Source organism: Mesoplodon densirostris, chromosome 10 (assembly GCF_025265405.1).
Source record: "Mesoplodon densirostris isolate mMesDen1 chromosome 10, mMesDen1 primary haplotype, whole genome shotgun sequence".
Lineage (NCBI taxonomy): Eukaryota > Metazoa > Chordata > Mammalia > Artiodactyla > Ziphiidae > Mesoplodon > Mesoplodon densirostris.
Window position 1 is genome coordinate 33,770,342 of NC_082670.1, and position 17,379 is coordinate 33,787,720.

At 46.7% G+C, this 17,379-nt stretch overlaps 1 protein-coding gene across 1 annotated transcript; it reads left to right on the plus strand.

Moving 5' to 3' along the window:
- Positions 1-9,315: 9,315 nt before the first annotated feature.
- TREM1 (triggering receptor expressed on myeloid cells 1) lies at positions 9,316-15,554 on the plus strand. Its single transcript, XM_060111445.1, is given in 8 exon segments — positions 9,316-9,452; positions 10,372-10,430; positions 13,439-13,602; positions 13,605-13,792; positions 14,144-14,199; positions 15,056-15,228; positions 15,230-15,258; positions 15,488-15,554. Coding segments are annotated over 8 exon segments (873 nt in total).
- The last annotated feature ends 1,825 nt before the right edge of the window (positions 15,555-17,379 follow it).

Here is a 17,379-nt window from a genome sequence, read left to right on the forward strand (position 1 = left end):
TGTTAAAAATAAATAAATAAATAAATAAAAATTAAAAAAAATTAAAAGGCCTTTGTATCCCCCAAAGAGAAGCAGGAAGCAGGCTGAGAAAGCTATGAAGGTGTAAGCATGGTCTGCCTTTCATGGAAAGTGGGCAGAATCAGAACCCAGAGGGAGGAGCCAAGAGCCATGGGAAATTAATCCCAGGTAGGAGCAGGGCAGAGTCCTCATCAAGGAATTTCCAACATTTGCCAAGCTGAATTTTAGCTTTTCCATGGATCCGTGACTCCTTTTAGCCCTTATTTCCCGCTCTTTTGAACAGGTACATCTATCAGGGTTATCTTATGTTGGTACCACTTTGTCTGTTGGGTGTGTGTCTGATAACTTGTCCCTCTAGCTCACAGGTCTGCATGTCGAGAACTGTACCTGAGGAGCCTCATCCACACCTGGGCTGGATTCAAATGACAATTTCCTGGACCTCATGCTGATGCCATAAAGGGATGAAACTTTTGGAGGCCTTTCAAGTAGATAAGCATATTTTGCATGTGGGAGAAATGTAAATAATTTGTGGCCAGAGTATGTACTGTGGTAGTTTTAGAGCATGTCCACGAATTCTTTGATATACGTAGCCGAACCCCTCTCCCTCTGAGTGTGAGCTGGACCCAGTGACCAGCTTCTGATGAATAGAATATAGCAGAGGTAGTGGTGTGTGACTGCAGAGACTAGGCTGTAAAAGGCACCATGACTTCCTCTTCACCTTCTCTGGGATCAGCCACTCTGGGCAAGGAGCCGAGACCTTGTTCCAGCTATCGTGTGGGTGAGCCGCCCCGGAAGTGGTCCTCCGGGCACTGCCAAGCTTTCAGGTGACTGCAGCTCTTGTTGACACCCTGACTGCAACCACAGGAGAGATTCTGAACCAGGAACACCCAATTAAGATATTCCCAAATTCCAGACTCCTCCAGAGCACTCCGTGAGATAATAAATATGTCATTTATTGTTTTAAGCTTCTAAATTTGGGGGCAACTTATTATGCAGCATCAAATGAGTCAGGAGGAAAACCACGAGTCTTTGCTTTCCTTTCCTTTGCCTTCCTCTCCTCTCCTCTCCCCTCCCCTTCCCTTCCCTTCCCTTCCCTTCTCTCCTCTCCTCCCCTCCCCTCCCCTCCCCTCTCCTCTCCTCCCCTCCCCTCCCTTCCCCTCCCCTCTCCTCTCCTCTTCTTTCCTTTCCTTTTCACTGGAAGCCACGAGAAGAAAGCATTTCAAGAAGGAAGGAGATGGGCTTCCCTAGTGGCGAAGTGGTTGAGAGTCCACCTGCCGATGCAGGGGACACGGGTTCGTGCCCTGGTCCGGGAAGATCCCACATGCTGCGGAGCGGCTGGGCCCGTGAGCCATGGCCGCTGAGCCTGCGCGTCCGGAGCTTGTGCTCTGCAACGGAAGAGGCCACAACAGTGAGAGGCCCGCGTACCGCAAAAAAAAAAAAAAAAAAAAAAAAAAAGAATGAAGGAGAGGTGAACCATACCCACTGTCGCTCATCTTTCCAATATGATGATGTTTGAGTATTGGCCACTGGATTCAGCAGTGTGGAAGCCATTGGAGACCGTGACAAGATGTTTCAGGGAGTGGTACAAACAAATTGGTGTGGGCTCAAGAGAGAACAGGAAGAGCAATACTGGAGGCTGAGAGTGTATGCAGCCCTTTTGGGGGGTTTTGCTGTGAAGGGCAATAGAATGTGGAGCAGTAACTGGAGGTGCCATGGGGCCAGGAGAAGGTTTTTACTGTGTCATAGCCCGTCGTATTCTTTTTTTTTTTTTTAATTGGAGTATAGTTGCTTTACAATGTTGTGTTAGTTTCTGCCGCACAGCAAAGTGAATCAGTTATACATATACATATATCCACTCTTTTTAAAGTTTCCTTCCCATTTAGGTCACCACAGAGCACTGAGTAGAGTTCCCTGTGCTCTCACTACTAGGTATAAAATAGACAACTAATGACAACCTATTGTATTCTGATTGTGACGACATGTGAGAGAGGGAGAAAAAGATGATGCAGGAGATGGGAGAACTTCTACAGTAATTTTCTCCCGTAGACAAGAGAAGAGGGGATTGGGGGCTGACGCAGAGAAGTCAGCCTGAGGTGGGAGCAGGAGAGTGACGGGAAGAAGAGAGTGTGTGTGTGGTGGGTACAGAGGTGGGGTGACTGACAGGTGCGGTTGGACCGAATGGACATTTCTTTCTCAGGGTTGCACTGTTTTCAGTGAGGCAGGAGACACGGGCATCAGCCAGGCGTGAGGAGAGGGATGGGCAGCGGGGTTCGGGGGGCCAGGGGATGGTGGGAACTAGAGGTTTAGCCTGGAGACCATGGTTCACAATGAGGTGTTTCAGCGTGATAGATTGGGTTTTCCAGCCCCATTCAGCTTTGGGAAAGGATGCAGGACAGAGTAAGTGGGAAGCTGGATTCAACCAGGGTTGGAGTTTTGCTGGGGGTGTTCAGTGAGAGGGGAGACAGACAAAGAAATGGAGACTGTGTGCTAACGCGTGATTATATGGCTGGATCATGGGATCCAAGGGGAGGGAAAGCATGAGTGGGGTGAGGGAGAGGGATAAGGTGGCAGGGCGAGTGGATCACGATCCCGTGGTGAGGAAAGGGCACTGGATCAGGCTAACAGGACTGAGCTAGGGAGACAGGCGCTGGCTGGAAGGTGGGTATCTCAGAAATGAGCTATCCCAGGACGGCAGCAATCATCCCAGCCTGGGTCCTCCCTGCTTCTTCTCCTTCCTCTCTCCATGGATCCAAGACTCCCTCTCCTCTGGCTTGGCTGCCCCCAGACACCAGGTCGCCGTGCCAAGAGCCTGCTGCCGTCAGCTCTGCTTGTGCTCCTGTGCTGCGGCCGTCGGGTGAGTGGCGTGGGTTTGGCTTGGGCGCAGAGGGCAGGGTGATGGCCCTGCTGGGAAAGACAGTCGGCAGGAGGGAGCGAGGCTGCAGTCACAGAGGTGAGGTTTCACATCGTTTCAGATCCTGATTTGAATATCCCAGGGCTCCGCCCACCTCTGCCTGCTTGTTTGCTTGTCATAAGCCACCAAGGTCCTTTACCTCCAAACTCTCAGTTCTCTTGTCCAAATGTAGCCACGCCCACACAGGTTTTGTTTGTAGATTTTTTGAGGATGGCCATTCTGACCAGTGTGAGGTGATACTTCATTGTAGTTTTGATTTGCATTTCTCTAATGATTAGTGATGTTGAGCATCCTTTCATGTGTTTGCTGGCAATCTATATATCTTTTTTGGAGAAATGTCTATTTAGGTCTTCTGCCCAACTTTGGATTTTTTTGTTTGTTTGTTTGTTTGTTTTGATATTGAGCTTCATGAGCTGCTTGTATATTTTGGAGATTAATCCTTTGTCAGTTGCTTCATTTGCAAATATTTTCTCCCATTCTGAGGGTTGTCTTTTTGTGTTGTTTATGGTTTCCTTTGCTGTGCAAAAGCTTTTAAGTTTCATTAGGTCCCATTTGTTTATTTTTGTTTTCATTTCCATTTCTCTAGGAGGTGGGTCAAAAAGAATCTTGCTGTGATTTATGTCATAGAGTGTTCTGCCTATGTTTTCCTCTAAGATTTTTATAGTGTCTGGCCTTCATTTAAGTCTTTAATCCATTTTGAGTTTATTTTTGTGTATGGTGTTAGGGAGTGTTCTAATGTCAGTCTTTTACATGTAGCTGTCCTGTTTTCCCAGCATCACTTATTGAAGAGACTGTCGTTTCTCCATTGTATACTCTTGCCTCCTTTATCAAAGATAGGGTTACCATATGTGTATGGGTTTATCTCTGGGCTTTTTATCCTGTTCCATTGATCTATATTTCTGTTTTTGTGCCAGTACCATACTGTCTTGATTACTGTAGCTTTGTAGTATAGTCTGAAGTCAGGGAGACTGATTCCTCCAGCTCCACTTTTCTTTCTCAAGATTGCTTTGGCTATTCGGGGTCTTTTGTTTTTCCATACAAATTGCAAAATTTTTTGTTCTAGTTCTGTGAAAAATGCCATTGGTAGTTTGATAGGGATCACACTGAATCTGTAAACTGTTTGGGTAGTATAGTCATTTTCACAATGTTGATTCTTCCAATCCAAGAACATTGTATATCTCTCCATCTCTTTGTATCGTCTTTAATTTCTTTCATCAGTGTCATAGTTTTCTGCATACAGGTCTTTTGTCTCCCTAGGTAGGTTTATTCCTAGGTATTTTATTCTTTTTGTTGCCATGGTAAATGGGAGTGTTTCCTTAATCTCTCCTTCAGATTTTTCATCATTAGGGTATAGGAATGCAAGAGATTTCTGTGCATTAAAGTTGTATCCTGCTACTTTTCCAAATTCATTGATTAACTCTAGTAGTTTTCTGGTAGCATCTTTTTTTTTTTTTTTTTTTTTTTTGCGGTACACGGGCCTCTCACTGCTGTGGCCTCTCCCATTGCGGAGCACAGGCTCCGGACGCGCAGGCCCAGCAGCCATGGCTCACGGGCCCAGCCGCTCTGCGGCATGTGGGATCCTCCCGGACCGGGGCACGAACCCGTGTCCCCTGCATCGGCAGGTGGACTCTCAACCACTGCACCACCAGGGAAGCCCCTGGTAGCATCTTTAGGATTCTCTATGTATAGTATCATGTCATCTTGTTCTGCAACTTTTTATCTCTATATGAATGGAAAAGTGTTATACCCTTAAAGGTCAGAGCCTTGAGAATGGGCTATCCTGTATATTTCAGGCTGTAGGAAATCTTAACTCGAAACAAAAGCAATAGAATACAAAGGTGAAAGTAAAAGAGACAGATCCAATACGGAGTCAAATTTGTTTTTCCCTACTACAGTACGAAGGTAAAGATTTAACACAAGCACACAGAATGCCTGAATTTAGAATTAATGGCAGTAATTCATGGGATGGGAGAGAAACTTCAAATAATTGAAATAAATATCCTCAGAGATATTTACAAAGACATTGTACCTTCTTACTACTCAGGCATTGACAAATGAAAGCAAATAGCAATATTGCTTTTATTTATTAATTTGACGAATTGTTAAAAAGATTCTCACACCCAGTATCGGCGAGGGTGCGGGGAAGCACCTATTATCTATGTTTATAGTGGAATATAAGTAGTTCAGCAGTTTTGAAGGTGAATAGGAAGGATCTATGAAGTTTAATGTGCATATTCTTTGGCTTGCCGGTTCTACTTCTGGGTCTTCATCCCTGAGAAATACACACACACACACACACACACACACACACACACACACACACACACGGGCACAGAAGGACCTGGACAAAGATGTTCATCACACATTGTTTTTAGTAATTGTGAGCCCCTGTCGGGGGTTTAGCTAAACTCCCTGGTTGTCTTGCTGCCTGGACACCGATGTTGTTTGGCCAGGAGGCCTGTAGGGGCCTTAAACTGACGCCAGCCCCTCCTAGAAAGCAGTCCACAGAGTCACAAACAAACCTAAGTTCCCCATCTGACTTCCCTAATAGCCCTGTGGTCAAGAGCCTCCCCTGCAGCCCTGGGCTTTCCCTTTACCAAAACCCCACTCATTTTGGTTCGGGCTCAGCCTGGGTGCCCCAAAGCACTCCATCCACAGACCCTAATAAGGGCTTGGGCCCCAAGGTCTGTGCTCTGCCTTGACCTCCCTGTGTGGCCCCTCGAGGAACCTGTGAGTGATAACTTCTCTATTTCAATTTCCCTTGTGGCCTTTTGTTGAACACTCACTCACTATCCAGCATCCTTAACAACTGTTAATTTAACAAAGTCACAGCAGTCCCATGGGGCAGTAATAAGATAACCTGTGGTGCACCTCTTCCATTTGGTACCACGGAGCAGTTAAAAAAGAATGGGGTTCACCTTAGATGTGAACGTAGCTCCATCTCTAAACCTCGTGTTGGATTTAATGGTTGTTGCAGAATGGCATGGATAGTATAATCCCATATCTGTAAAGCAGAATCAACTCAGACTGTATATTTATTTGCTCATGCAAGCCTGTAGCTGTAGAAACCCAGAAATTGTCTGGAAAGTTACACATTCATCAAACAATGGGGGTACCTTTTGAGGGAAGGAGCTTGGTTAGTGTTGGGGGAAGGAGTGGAGAAGGGAACTTTATCTGTTTACTACTGTGGTGCTTGTTTTTAAGAAAGAATCTTTATGTACATGGGGACTTCCCTGGTGGTGCAGTGGTTGAGGATCCACCTGCCAATGCAGGGGACATAGGTTCGATCCCTGGTCCAGGAAGATCCCACATGCCACGGAGCAAGTAAGCCCGTGCGCCACAACTACTGAGTCTGGGCTCTAGAGCCTGTGAGCCACAACTACAGAGCCCGCGCGCTGCAACGACTGAAGCCCGCGCACCTAGAGCCCATGCTCTGCAACAAGAGAAGCCACTACAATGAGAAGCCCGTGCACTGCAACGAAGAGTAGCCCCCGCTGGCCGCAACTAGAGAAAGCCCATGTGTGGCAACGAAGACCCAATACAGCCAAAAAAAGAAAAAAAAAAAGAATCTTTATGTACATAATTTCAGATGTCACTGTGTAATGAAGATAATGTTTTAAATGTTATATTGTGTTATATTTTAAATGGTAAAGGAGGTGGGATGGGGAAAATGGGCATTTGCAGAGGACCCAGGAGCCTGTGCTCCCGGAGGCCAGTGCAGGAGGGGTGAGTGGTGACAGCCCCAGGGCAGGACACCCCGCCGAGGTGACAGCCTTGTCTGAAAGTCCAAGAAGAAGGTTTAAATTGAATAAAAGCACAGGAGAACCAGTGAGAACACAGTGCTCAGGAGATAGCCAGCAGAGAGGGGCTTTAGACAAACTTGAAACCAGGAAGTGTCATGGGGACTGGGGCCCTTGATGACCAGAAGAGGGGCTGGTGAAGGGCACGGTCAGTAGTGATGGGGTTCAGGGCAGGCCACCCCAAAATATGCCACTTTGGTATGACCATTTTGAATGAAAGTTACTTGGGAAACAGCTGGTACAAGAAGAACACTCTGACTGGCCTTTGTCTCCCTGACAGCAGGAAATTAATCTCCCATGTGAAGGTACCCTCCCCGTAGCAGGAGGATAGGAAGCATGCTTATTGCCAGAGACAGGGAGTTCAAGGCTGAGAAAGCTGTAGAAGCAAACTTTGTTACTTCTTCATTATTTGCAACCTCAAGCCCAAACCCCTTTGTTTTGTCAAACCTTCACAACTAATTGTTTCTTTGTCTAAAAGGTATAAAAGCTGCCTGCTTTGGTCACTTCTTTGAACCTCATGTCTTTGGAGTTCCCATACGTATGAAGTCAAATTTGATTGTTTTCTCTTGTTGATCTGGCTTCTGTCAATTTAATTATTAGATCAGCCAAAAAGAACCTAGAAGGGTAGAGGAAAATTCTTCCTCCCCTACAGTGGTCTGCTGGATTCTGCCTGGCAGAGGAAGAGAAGTCTGCGGCCAGGATCTCCACAGTGGAGCAGGAGTGTCACTAGGCCCTGCCCCAGGCCCTGGGGAATCTTTCCAAGTACCTTAAAGAGCCTCTGACTTGAGCCTGGCCTTGTCCCCAGTCCTCAGGTGCGTCCTGTGCTGTCCAGGTATCCCGAGTCCTCAGGTGCGTCCTGTGCTGTCCAGGTATCCCGAGTCCTCAGGTGCGTCCTGTGCTGTCCAGGTATCCCCAGTCCTCAGGTGCGTCCTGTGCTGTCCAGGTATCCTGAGTGAGAGGAGGTGACAGTGGGGGCATGGGGGGCACAAGGTCCACAATCTGGGACCAGAGGGGACAGTGCCCCTCAGCAGATGGCAGCCTTGAGAGACAAGGAACTCACGTGCTTGTTGGAGTCAAAGTCACGGGCAATTCTGGTTTTTTAAATGACTGCTCAGGGTTCCCCATGCAAATGGTTTAAACCCTTGCAATGGTCAAGATGGAAAAATTAAAAAAAAACAAATAAAATTATCTAATTAAAGAAACCCCCCTTCAAGTATTTGTATGTTCCTCTGGCGTAGAATATTGGAAAATTTTGATAAATATGCAATTTGAATCAATTGTGTTAGAGCTTCAGGTCTGTCCCAATTTGTGTCGAACTTCAAAATTGCTTTCAAATACTCAGTTTCCTTAAGGAAATCTTTTTCAGTTTCTAGAATCCTTTTTCCGGTCTTCCCAGTTTCTGGAATCCTTGCTGCCTTGCCCAGGTCTTATCTCCTTCCACCTGGTTGACAGCAAGAGTCACCCAACTGGACTCCCTCCCTGCAGTGTGGGCTGTACCTCCTGTACCTGGTCTCTGGAGGTCACAGAATTAATGGTGAGCTTTAGAAGGAGCATGGAGGAGTGGAAAGAGCCCTGACTCAGTCTGATCGTTTGTGTGTGTGTGTGTGTGTGTGTGTGTGTGTTTGGGGGTGGAGAGGTATTGAGAAAGAAGAAGTTCAGAAGATCTGGTCCTGAGCACACTCCTCTGTGGGGGACCAGAGCAGAGGGCCCCAGGCAGGAAGACTCCAGAAAAAAAACATCTAAGGGAAGGCCACCGGAAGTCTAGCCAGAGGTATGGACCTCACGGACTTGATGGGAGAGACAGTGTAATATTCCTATTTTACAGACGGGGAAATTGAGTCCCCTCTGTCCCTGCAGCCTTACTAAGAGGGAGGAACGGCAGGTGGAGCTGCCTTTCCTCAGCCCTCCTGGGACTACTGTGGTCTCAGCTTCTCCCAGATTCCTCTCATGTCCTGAATCTTGGAGGAAGAAGTTACAGGTACTCCCTAGGTCAACAGAGTGGGTACAGGGGCCATCCTGGGCTGTTTCCTCTAACAGGGCCACAGACTATGCCACTCCTGGCAGTGACCCTGAGTGCCCCCATTTCCCAGGCACCTCCCAGAGCCCAGTTCCCACAGAGCCACCTGCCCCCAGCTCCTCCTGGGGGAGCTGCACCTGTGAAGAGGAGATGGATCTCAGAATTGGGGACAGAGACTGATTTTGGGCGTTCTCTTTCTGCAGCTTCTATTCCCAGAGATCCCACTGAGCTTCCAACAAAGGCACAGATATTCAACAGAGTCTGCACCCATGGGGGCTCTGATACCTCGGCTCTGCATGAAGGATGCTCACCCCATTGACACTGGTGGGGAGACCACAGCTCAGAGAAATGGTGACCCCACCTTCCAAGCGCTCACTGTCTGTGGCGAAGGGAGGACCCCTTGTCACATAGCAAAGAGCAAGTCGGAAGGACGGAGGGCCACAGGGAGTAGGGTGTGGGGAGAAGGTGATCTTGGGACCCTGCTGGGAGGAGGGATCGGTGGGAAGCTGCGGCGCTGTTCACACACACACACACACACACACACACACACACACACACGTGTGCGCGCGATGGCTGTCGTAGCGCTCTTTGGCCAGCAGGGGGCAGGGCAGCCCGTCCATCACGCCAAGCGCACCCCAGGCTCCCTGGCGCTCCCCTGCTCTGCTGCAGACCAGCCCCGGCTGAGCTCCTTGTCCGGCCCGGGGAGGTACCGGCATGAGAAGGAGCTCTGAGCTCGGAGGCCTGGGCCCTGGTGATTCCACTAATTCACTGGGAAACCTTAAGAGAATCAACGAGACTCCCTGTGCCTCAGTTTCCTCACCGTGAAAGGGGATAGTGACAACTGCTTCACAAGGATTTTGTGGAAATCAGATTGGACCAGTGGTAAAAATAGATAGCTAGTGGGAAGCTGCCGAATAGCACAGGGAGATCAGCTCGGTGCTTTGCGACCACCTAGAAGGGTGGGATAGGGAGGGTGGGAAGGAGGGAGACGCAAGAGGGAAGAAATATGGGGACATATGTATATGTATAACTGATTCACTTTGTTATAAAGCAGAAACTAACACATCATTGTAAAGCAATTATACTCCAATAAAGATGTTTAAAAAAACAAAAAACAGAACAAAAACAGAAACAAAAACAAAAAACACTGATGCCTGGTCCCACCCCACTGGGATCATTTCATTGGTCTGGGTCTGGCGTGGGCATTGGCATCTTCTCACACCGCCCAGGTGATTCTAAGGTGAAGATTAGTTTGGGAATTCCAGAGTTAGATACTCAGGTGACCAGGCTTTGGAAACTCTAAGTTGAAAGTTTGTTTTTAACTCTTTCTCCTAAGATCCCTTTTTTTACTACCTTGTTTTCATAAAATTCAAATTCCATCTTCTCTCTCTTTTTATCTTCCTAGCTCCTGCATAACCTCTCGAAATGGAAAATGTAGATTTCCCTAACAATCTGAACTCAAATTACTCAACTGTGCACTCCTACCACCTATGATGTAAATAAACCTGTGATGTAAAGACACATGAACTCATTAGTTAGCCTGAGCTGAGGGCTTGTTTCCTAGGCTCCTGGGTGGTGTGGGGAGTGCAGGGCCAGATAGTTGTGAAATACCAGTTTCTTCCCAGGAAGGCGAGTATAAGAACAAAACCCGGGGTAAAGGAGTGGTTCCAGGTCATTGTTCCAGGTTAGTCACCAGCTCCAGGCCCCAGGAAATGGCTCAGAACTCTCATATTTTATCTGGGACAGACTCTAGTGGGAAGGAGAGACTTCAAGGAATGAAAAGGAACCTGGGCCAGGAAGAGGGTGTGATGGAGGAGAAGGCATGGAACAGGGAGTGAATGAACTTCACATCCTGAATTCCCTCCTCCTTCCCCTGCTCAAAAATAAACAAATGAGACCTAATGAAACTTAAAAGCTTTTGCAAAGCAAAGATACTACAAACAAGACAAAAAGACAACCCTCAGAATGGGAGAAAATATTTGCAAATGAAACAACAAACAAAGGATTATCTCCAAAATATACAAACAGCCCATGGAGCTCAATATCAAAAAAACAAACAGTCCAGTTAAAAAATGGGCAGAAGACCTAAATAGACATTTCACCAAGGAAGACATACAGATGGCCAAAAGGCACATGAAAAGATGCTCAACATCACTAATTATTAGAGAAATGCAAATCAAAACTACAATGAGGTATCACCTCACGCTGGTCAGAATGGCCATTATCAAAATATCTAGAAACAATAAAGGCTGGAAAGGGTGTGGTGAACAGGGAACCCTTCTGCACTGTTGGTGGGAATGTAAATTGATACAGCCACTATGGAGAATAGTATGGAGGTTACTTAAAAAACTAAAAATAGAACTACCATACGACCCAGCAATCCCACTACTGGGCATATACCCTGAGAAAACCATAATTCAAAAAGAGACATGTACCACAATGTTCATTGCAGCACTATTTACAATAGCCAGGACGTGGAACCAACCTAAATGTCCATTGACAGATGAATGGATAAAGAAGATGTGGCACATATATACAACAGAATATTACTCAGCCATAAAAAGAAACGGAATTGGGTCATTTGTAGAGACGTGGATGAATCTAGAGACTGTCGTACACAATGAAGTAAGTCAGAAAGAGAAAAACAAATATCATATATTAACGCATATACGTGGAACCTAGAAAGATGGTACAGATGAACCGGTTTGCAGGGCAGAAACTGAGACACAGATGTAGAGAACAAACGTATGGACATCAAGGGGGGAAAGCAGCGGCGGGTGGTGGTGGTGGTGTGCTGAATTGGGAGATTGGGATTGACATGTATACACTAATATGTATAAAATGGATAACTAATAAGAACCTGCTGTATAGAAAAATAAATAAAATAAAATTCTTGAGCACTCAAAAAAAAAAAAGGCACTAATCCCATTCCTGAGGGCAGAGCCCTCATGACTTAATCATCTCCCAAAGACCCCCACCTCCTAATACCATCACCTTGGAGATTAGGATTTCAACATATGAATTTTGGGGGGACACAAATATTCAGGTTAATAATAGCAGCAATAGTTGTAGGTAGTGGTAGCCTGACCTTGGTAGTGGTAGGTAGTTTGACCCAGCATTACTGTCTAGCCCATTATTTGGTATTCCATGGAGAAAGGTATCCCAGGCCTGGGTGGATATACTGTAGTCTCTCAGTAAAGTTATAGAGCCCTGATGTGTCCTGCTGAAAACACAGACCTGGATCTTCTTACTCCCGTTTGACTTGGCCCTCCCATCAGCAAGGCTCCATTAGACCAGACCAGAAAGTCATTCCAGTTCTAGGTTCAACATCCTAGAGTGTGATTAAAACTTCTGTCCCTGTAATCCAAGGGTTCTCAGCCTCAGCACTGTTGACATTTTGGGTGGGATACATTTTTGTCATGGCGGCCGTCCTGTGCATTGGAGGATGTTCACCAGCATCCCTGGCCTCTACCCATTCGATGCCATTTGCACCCCCCTGCTCCTAGTTATAACAACAGAAACGTCTCCAAGCATTGCCCCATGTCCCCAGGGGGAAAATTGTCCCCAGTAGAGGACCACTGCTGTGACTCCTTGACATCCTATAATATTTAGAACTCTTTTGGATGCAAGCAACATAAACCCAACTAAAATAAAAATAGGAGGGGGGATTTCTTGGCTCAGACAGCTAGGAAGTATGAGGGGTGCTGGTTTGGAGCACAGCTGAGTTCCTGCCTCAGATAATGTTGCCAGGTCTCTGTCTGTCTCTCTCTCTTTTTCCCTTTCTTTCTTTGCCTCTGCTTGGCCTCATTCTCAGGCAGACTATTTCCTCACAGTGGAAGTGTAGCAATTGAAGTTTCACATCCCACTGACCAATCAACACAGCCAGAAAGAGCTTTTTTCTCAATAGCGGCAGCAGTCTCAGGGAGGATTCTGATTGGCCCAGCCTCAGTCATGTGCCCATTTCTAGGCCAATCAGCATGGCCAGGATGATGAACTTCTTTGATTGGCTAAACCTGTGTCTGTGTGTCCATCCTGGAGAATAGGCTCAGCCCCATCAGTAAAGCTACATAGGATGAGAAAGATGAGCACCCTGAGAAAGAGGTGCTCTGATACCCAAGGAAGGGAGAGGGGAGAACCACACAGCCAGACATCAATGTCCACCATGTCCTTGAGATGGCTTCCTCACCGTTTTTCCAATAGTCTCTCGAACTGATCTCTCTCCCCTGACTTAGATGAAGTTCCTCTAGCTGTTCAGTGGAATCACTCTCTGCTAGTAGCATGTCTTCACATCCACTCTGCACCCTGCACATCCTTCCTCTATAATCTTTCCCTCCCATCATGCCCCTGTTACTCATGGTCTTAGCATGCATCCCAAGCTCTGTCTTTATTCAGGCGATTTCTTCCTCTCAAAAACAATCATTTATAAAAGTTGATTTGCACAAACCATATGCAGTCTAGCTCTTGTAGTAAAAACAAACAAACAAACAAAACTCCATAAAACTACTCACAGTGATAAGATCTGGGGTCTAGTGCTAACTTGCAGGGAAAGTTGCATCTTCTCGGGACACCTTGAGGATCTTGTCTGAAAATTGGGTGATTGAACAAGTAAAAGAGGTGGCTCCTCTTTTTTTTTTTTCCCAAAGAGAGAAAAGCTATTCCTCACAGAGCCTAACTCTAATTCTCTGCTTACAGAAATCCAAGCTGCATCTGAACTGCCCGAGGAAAAGTGTACTCTAGCAGAGGGGCAGACCTTGAAAGTGGACTGTCCCATCACCCACGACACGGATTCCAACAGCCGGAAGGCTTGGCAGAGTCTGAAAGATAAAGGGGAGGTCCAGACGCTGGCAATCACAGAGAGAGTCTCGGGGGAGTTAGTCAAGTCCAGGTGGGGAGGTACTTCCTAAAAGACGTCCCCAGTGAGAGCATGCTGCACGTCCAAATGACCAACCTTCGAGTGGAGGACACAGGACTGTACTGATGTGTGATCTACCAGCCTCCCAAGGACCCCATCATCCTGTTCTCCCCTGTCCACCTGGTGGACCAAGAGTGAGTAACCTGGGGGTGGGGGGTTGAGGGTGGGGAGAGCCAGGACGGGTGGGGGTGGAGCAGTGGTGGTAGCACCAATGGGGCTGTGGCTCAGGATTTCTAGAAGCCTGTGCTCCCCCAGAAGCTCCTTGTCTCTCATTTGAGGTCCTTGAGAGACATTTGGTCCAACAGTAAGAAGGGGCTTCTTTGTATGGGATTCCTCTTGGGGAGGAGAGCCTAACGTGCTGTGCTGTTGTAGGAAGAGGGTGAAAGTTGAGCGGTGGACTTGGGACAATTTAGTCTCCTTCTTCAGGTCTTCATGTAGAAGTCAATTCCTTGGGAAGCCTCTGTGAGTCCCCTCCCCCTCCTAAGGATGCATCTGAGGGCCCTCCTGTGTGCTTCCAAAGCAGTGCTCCTCAGACCTTACTGTGGGCATGAATCACCTGGGGATCTTATTTCAAAAGCAGACCCTGATGCAATAGGTCTTGGGTGGGACCTAGATTCTGCATTTCCGATCTCTTTGCAGACAATGCTGATGCTGCTGGTCCATGGCTCCCGTTTTGGGTAGCAAAGCTCCGGAGCTCACTTTGTGCCCCCTTTCATAGACAGCACTATTTCACTGGGTTTAGTAGTGGCCAGTTTCCTTATCTGTCTCCCCTATTCATATCTGAGAACATTGAGGGCAAGGCCTGTGCCTTGTTCGGCTCTATAGCCCTAGCAACTAATGAAGTGCCTGGCACACAGTAGGGCCTCCATAGATGTTGATTGGATGAATTAAGGAAAGCAGATTAGAGGGAGGCGGGTTCAAATTCCTAGCACCTGTGGAATTCTAAGCCTAAGGAAGACAAGATATATATGCAATATATTAATAAAGATAACTTGTAAGGCAATATGCCACAGGTACAGGTGAGTGCAAGGCAGAGAGAATGGTATAAGGTAATCAGGGAATTATTCTTGAAGAAGGTGAGGGCATATGGATTGGTGAAGAATAGTAGGCAAGTGCATTTCTAAGGACATGAATAGCCTGGAAATTCCTTTCTTGTTCCTTATCCCCCTCCCTCCCTCTTTCCCACTCTTCTTCCCTTCTTCCCTCTCTCCTTCTCTCCCTCTCTTCCTTCTTTCTTTTTTACTGTCTCTGACCCAGACAGATGCCACACTATTTCTTTAATTTTAACAAAAGGAAAACTTGCTTCATGAATGGCCATGTTCATTTCCCTCCTGAGTTCCATTTACACTACCACTCATCCATCCATTTATCCAACCACCCAATGTGCCTTCTTACAGATCCTTCAGGAACCCCTGGCTCAGGTGAGAATCCTACCCAGAACTTGGCTCAGATTCCCACCCTTCCTCCTATCACCACCAAGTACTGAAGCAAGCTCCATCCCAGCCCCAGGACTGTGACCCAACCCTTCCCCATGTCAGCTACCAGCGTCTCCTCTCCTGGCCTCAAAGTCCCCCCCCACAAATGTGACAGATGTCACCCGGTATGGTTTCCAGGTCTCTGGGCCCCTGGTTTGGATACCAAGCCCTTTGATTCCCAGTCCATGTGCTGAGAGTGAGGGATGGGAAGGGTGCAAGGCAGGGGTGGACTTGAGTCACCTCAGTTGGGTGGACCTTCCCAGGGGAGGAAGGAGGTGGTGCTGGAGTGAGGAGGCAATGGTGAGGCTGCCACTCTCCCCACGGTTCCCCTCTGTTTTGCTTCTTGCACACCAGAGGAGTAAGAGAGGAAAATAGCATCTTCGCTGAATTCCAGTGGCTCAGCCAACCCCTGATGGTGTAGTGGAAAAAGAGATCCTGGATTCTAATGTCAGTCAGACCGAGTGAAAGTGTAACTCTGGGCCAGTCAGGAGCCCTCTCTGGCTTCAGTTTCCTTGTCTCTGCAGTAGGGTGGGGTGGAGCTAGAAAAACCAGAGCTGGAAGCGACAATCTAGCCAAACAGCTCTGAGCAGCTGCTACATGTTAAGATTTCCTGGACTGTTAGCTTTGGCTATTTTTTTTTTAATACTGATGCATGTGACCTACAGCAGACCAACAGAAGTAGAATTTTTGGAGGTGGGGCTGGTCTTAATATTTTTTCTGCGATCTTCAGGAGACATTTTTAATGTGCAGGCAAAGCTAAGAATCACTACCTTTGCATGCACACCCCTCTATACAGTTTATTAAATGTTGATTTATGTTAGAACATATTTATCATTAAATATTGAATTAACAGAGAAAGAAATATTCTTCCATATTCCCACTAATCTATCATGTCTTTTTTTCTCCGTCTTCTCTTCTAGTTTTTATTCATGCTTATACATATTTTAACATAGCAATAATTCTAATTATACACATTTTCATTATTTTTCTGTGCTAAAACTGTTCTCCAATGTTGCTACCTAGTCTTTGTAATTAGAATTTCAGCATACTTTTTTTTTATCAATAGAAAGTCATATATAATCATTTGCCTGTTTTAGACATTGAGATTATTTTCATTTTTTGTAGCATTGATAACTCTGAGATGAACATATATTTGCAGATGTCTTTTCTTTTTTAAAATATTTATTTACTTATTTAGGCTGCACCGTGTCTTTGTTGAGACATGCGGGATCTTTAGTTGCAGCACGTGGGATCTTTAGTTGCGGCATGAGGATTTCTCAGTTGCAGTATGCAAACTCTTTGTTGCGGCATGCATGCAGGATCTAGTTCCCTGACCAGGGGTCAAACCCAGGTCTCCTGCACTGGGAGCTCAGAGTCTTACCCACTGGACCACCAGGGAAGTCCCCTCTTTTTCTTCTTTTAAATTGTTTATTCAAAAGAAATTCCCTTAAGAGAATTTGAACATTTATATTGTTCTGTATACATATTGCCAAATGGTTTTCCAAAGATTGGAAACAATTTGCAGTGGGATCCCTAATGCGTAAGGGAAGCAGCATCACTGCAGGCTTATCTACAGGGATTTGGTATTTTAAAAATATACTTGTCAAAATGTGGGGCTTCCCTGGTGGCGCAGTGGTTGAGAGTCCGCCTGCCGATGCAGGGGACACGGGTTCGTGCCCCGGTCCGGGAAGATCCCACATGCCGCGGAGCAGCTGGGCCCGTGAGCCATGGCCGCTGAGCCTGAGCGTCCGGAGCCTGTGCTCCGCAACGGGAGAAAAAAAGATGTGAGCTGGGACCTGCTTTAATCTCTCTATTACTGTGGACTCTGAGCTCCATAGCGTAGAGGCAGCGCCCTTTCCCCCTTATGTTGTGCCTAAGTGCCTGCTACCTAGAAGGTGCTCATTAAATCTTTAAAATAAATGATCTAGTCAGAGTCAAAGTTTTTCTTTCTTCACTAATTTTCCAGCATGTAAATTGAGAGCGCAAATCTTCGCCTACATTCCTACTAAAGGCTGCATCTCCTTCAGCTATTTACCTGTTAACTAACAGGAACCATTCTATGAGTCGGAGTCCAGTCAGGGAAGCAGAAGCCACTGAGCTGTTTGAAAAAGAGAGAATTTAGAGGAGGGAGCCGTTTGTCCAGGTGATGGAAGAGCTGAGACACCAATCAGGGGATGGAGGGTGTGGTGCCCCTGAGGAAGCCACTGTCTCCCTGTCTTAGGAGGGTTCTGCTGAGGCAAGCCATG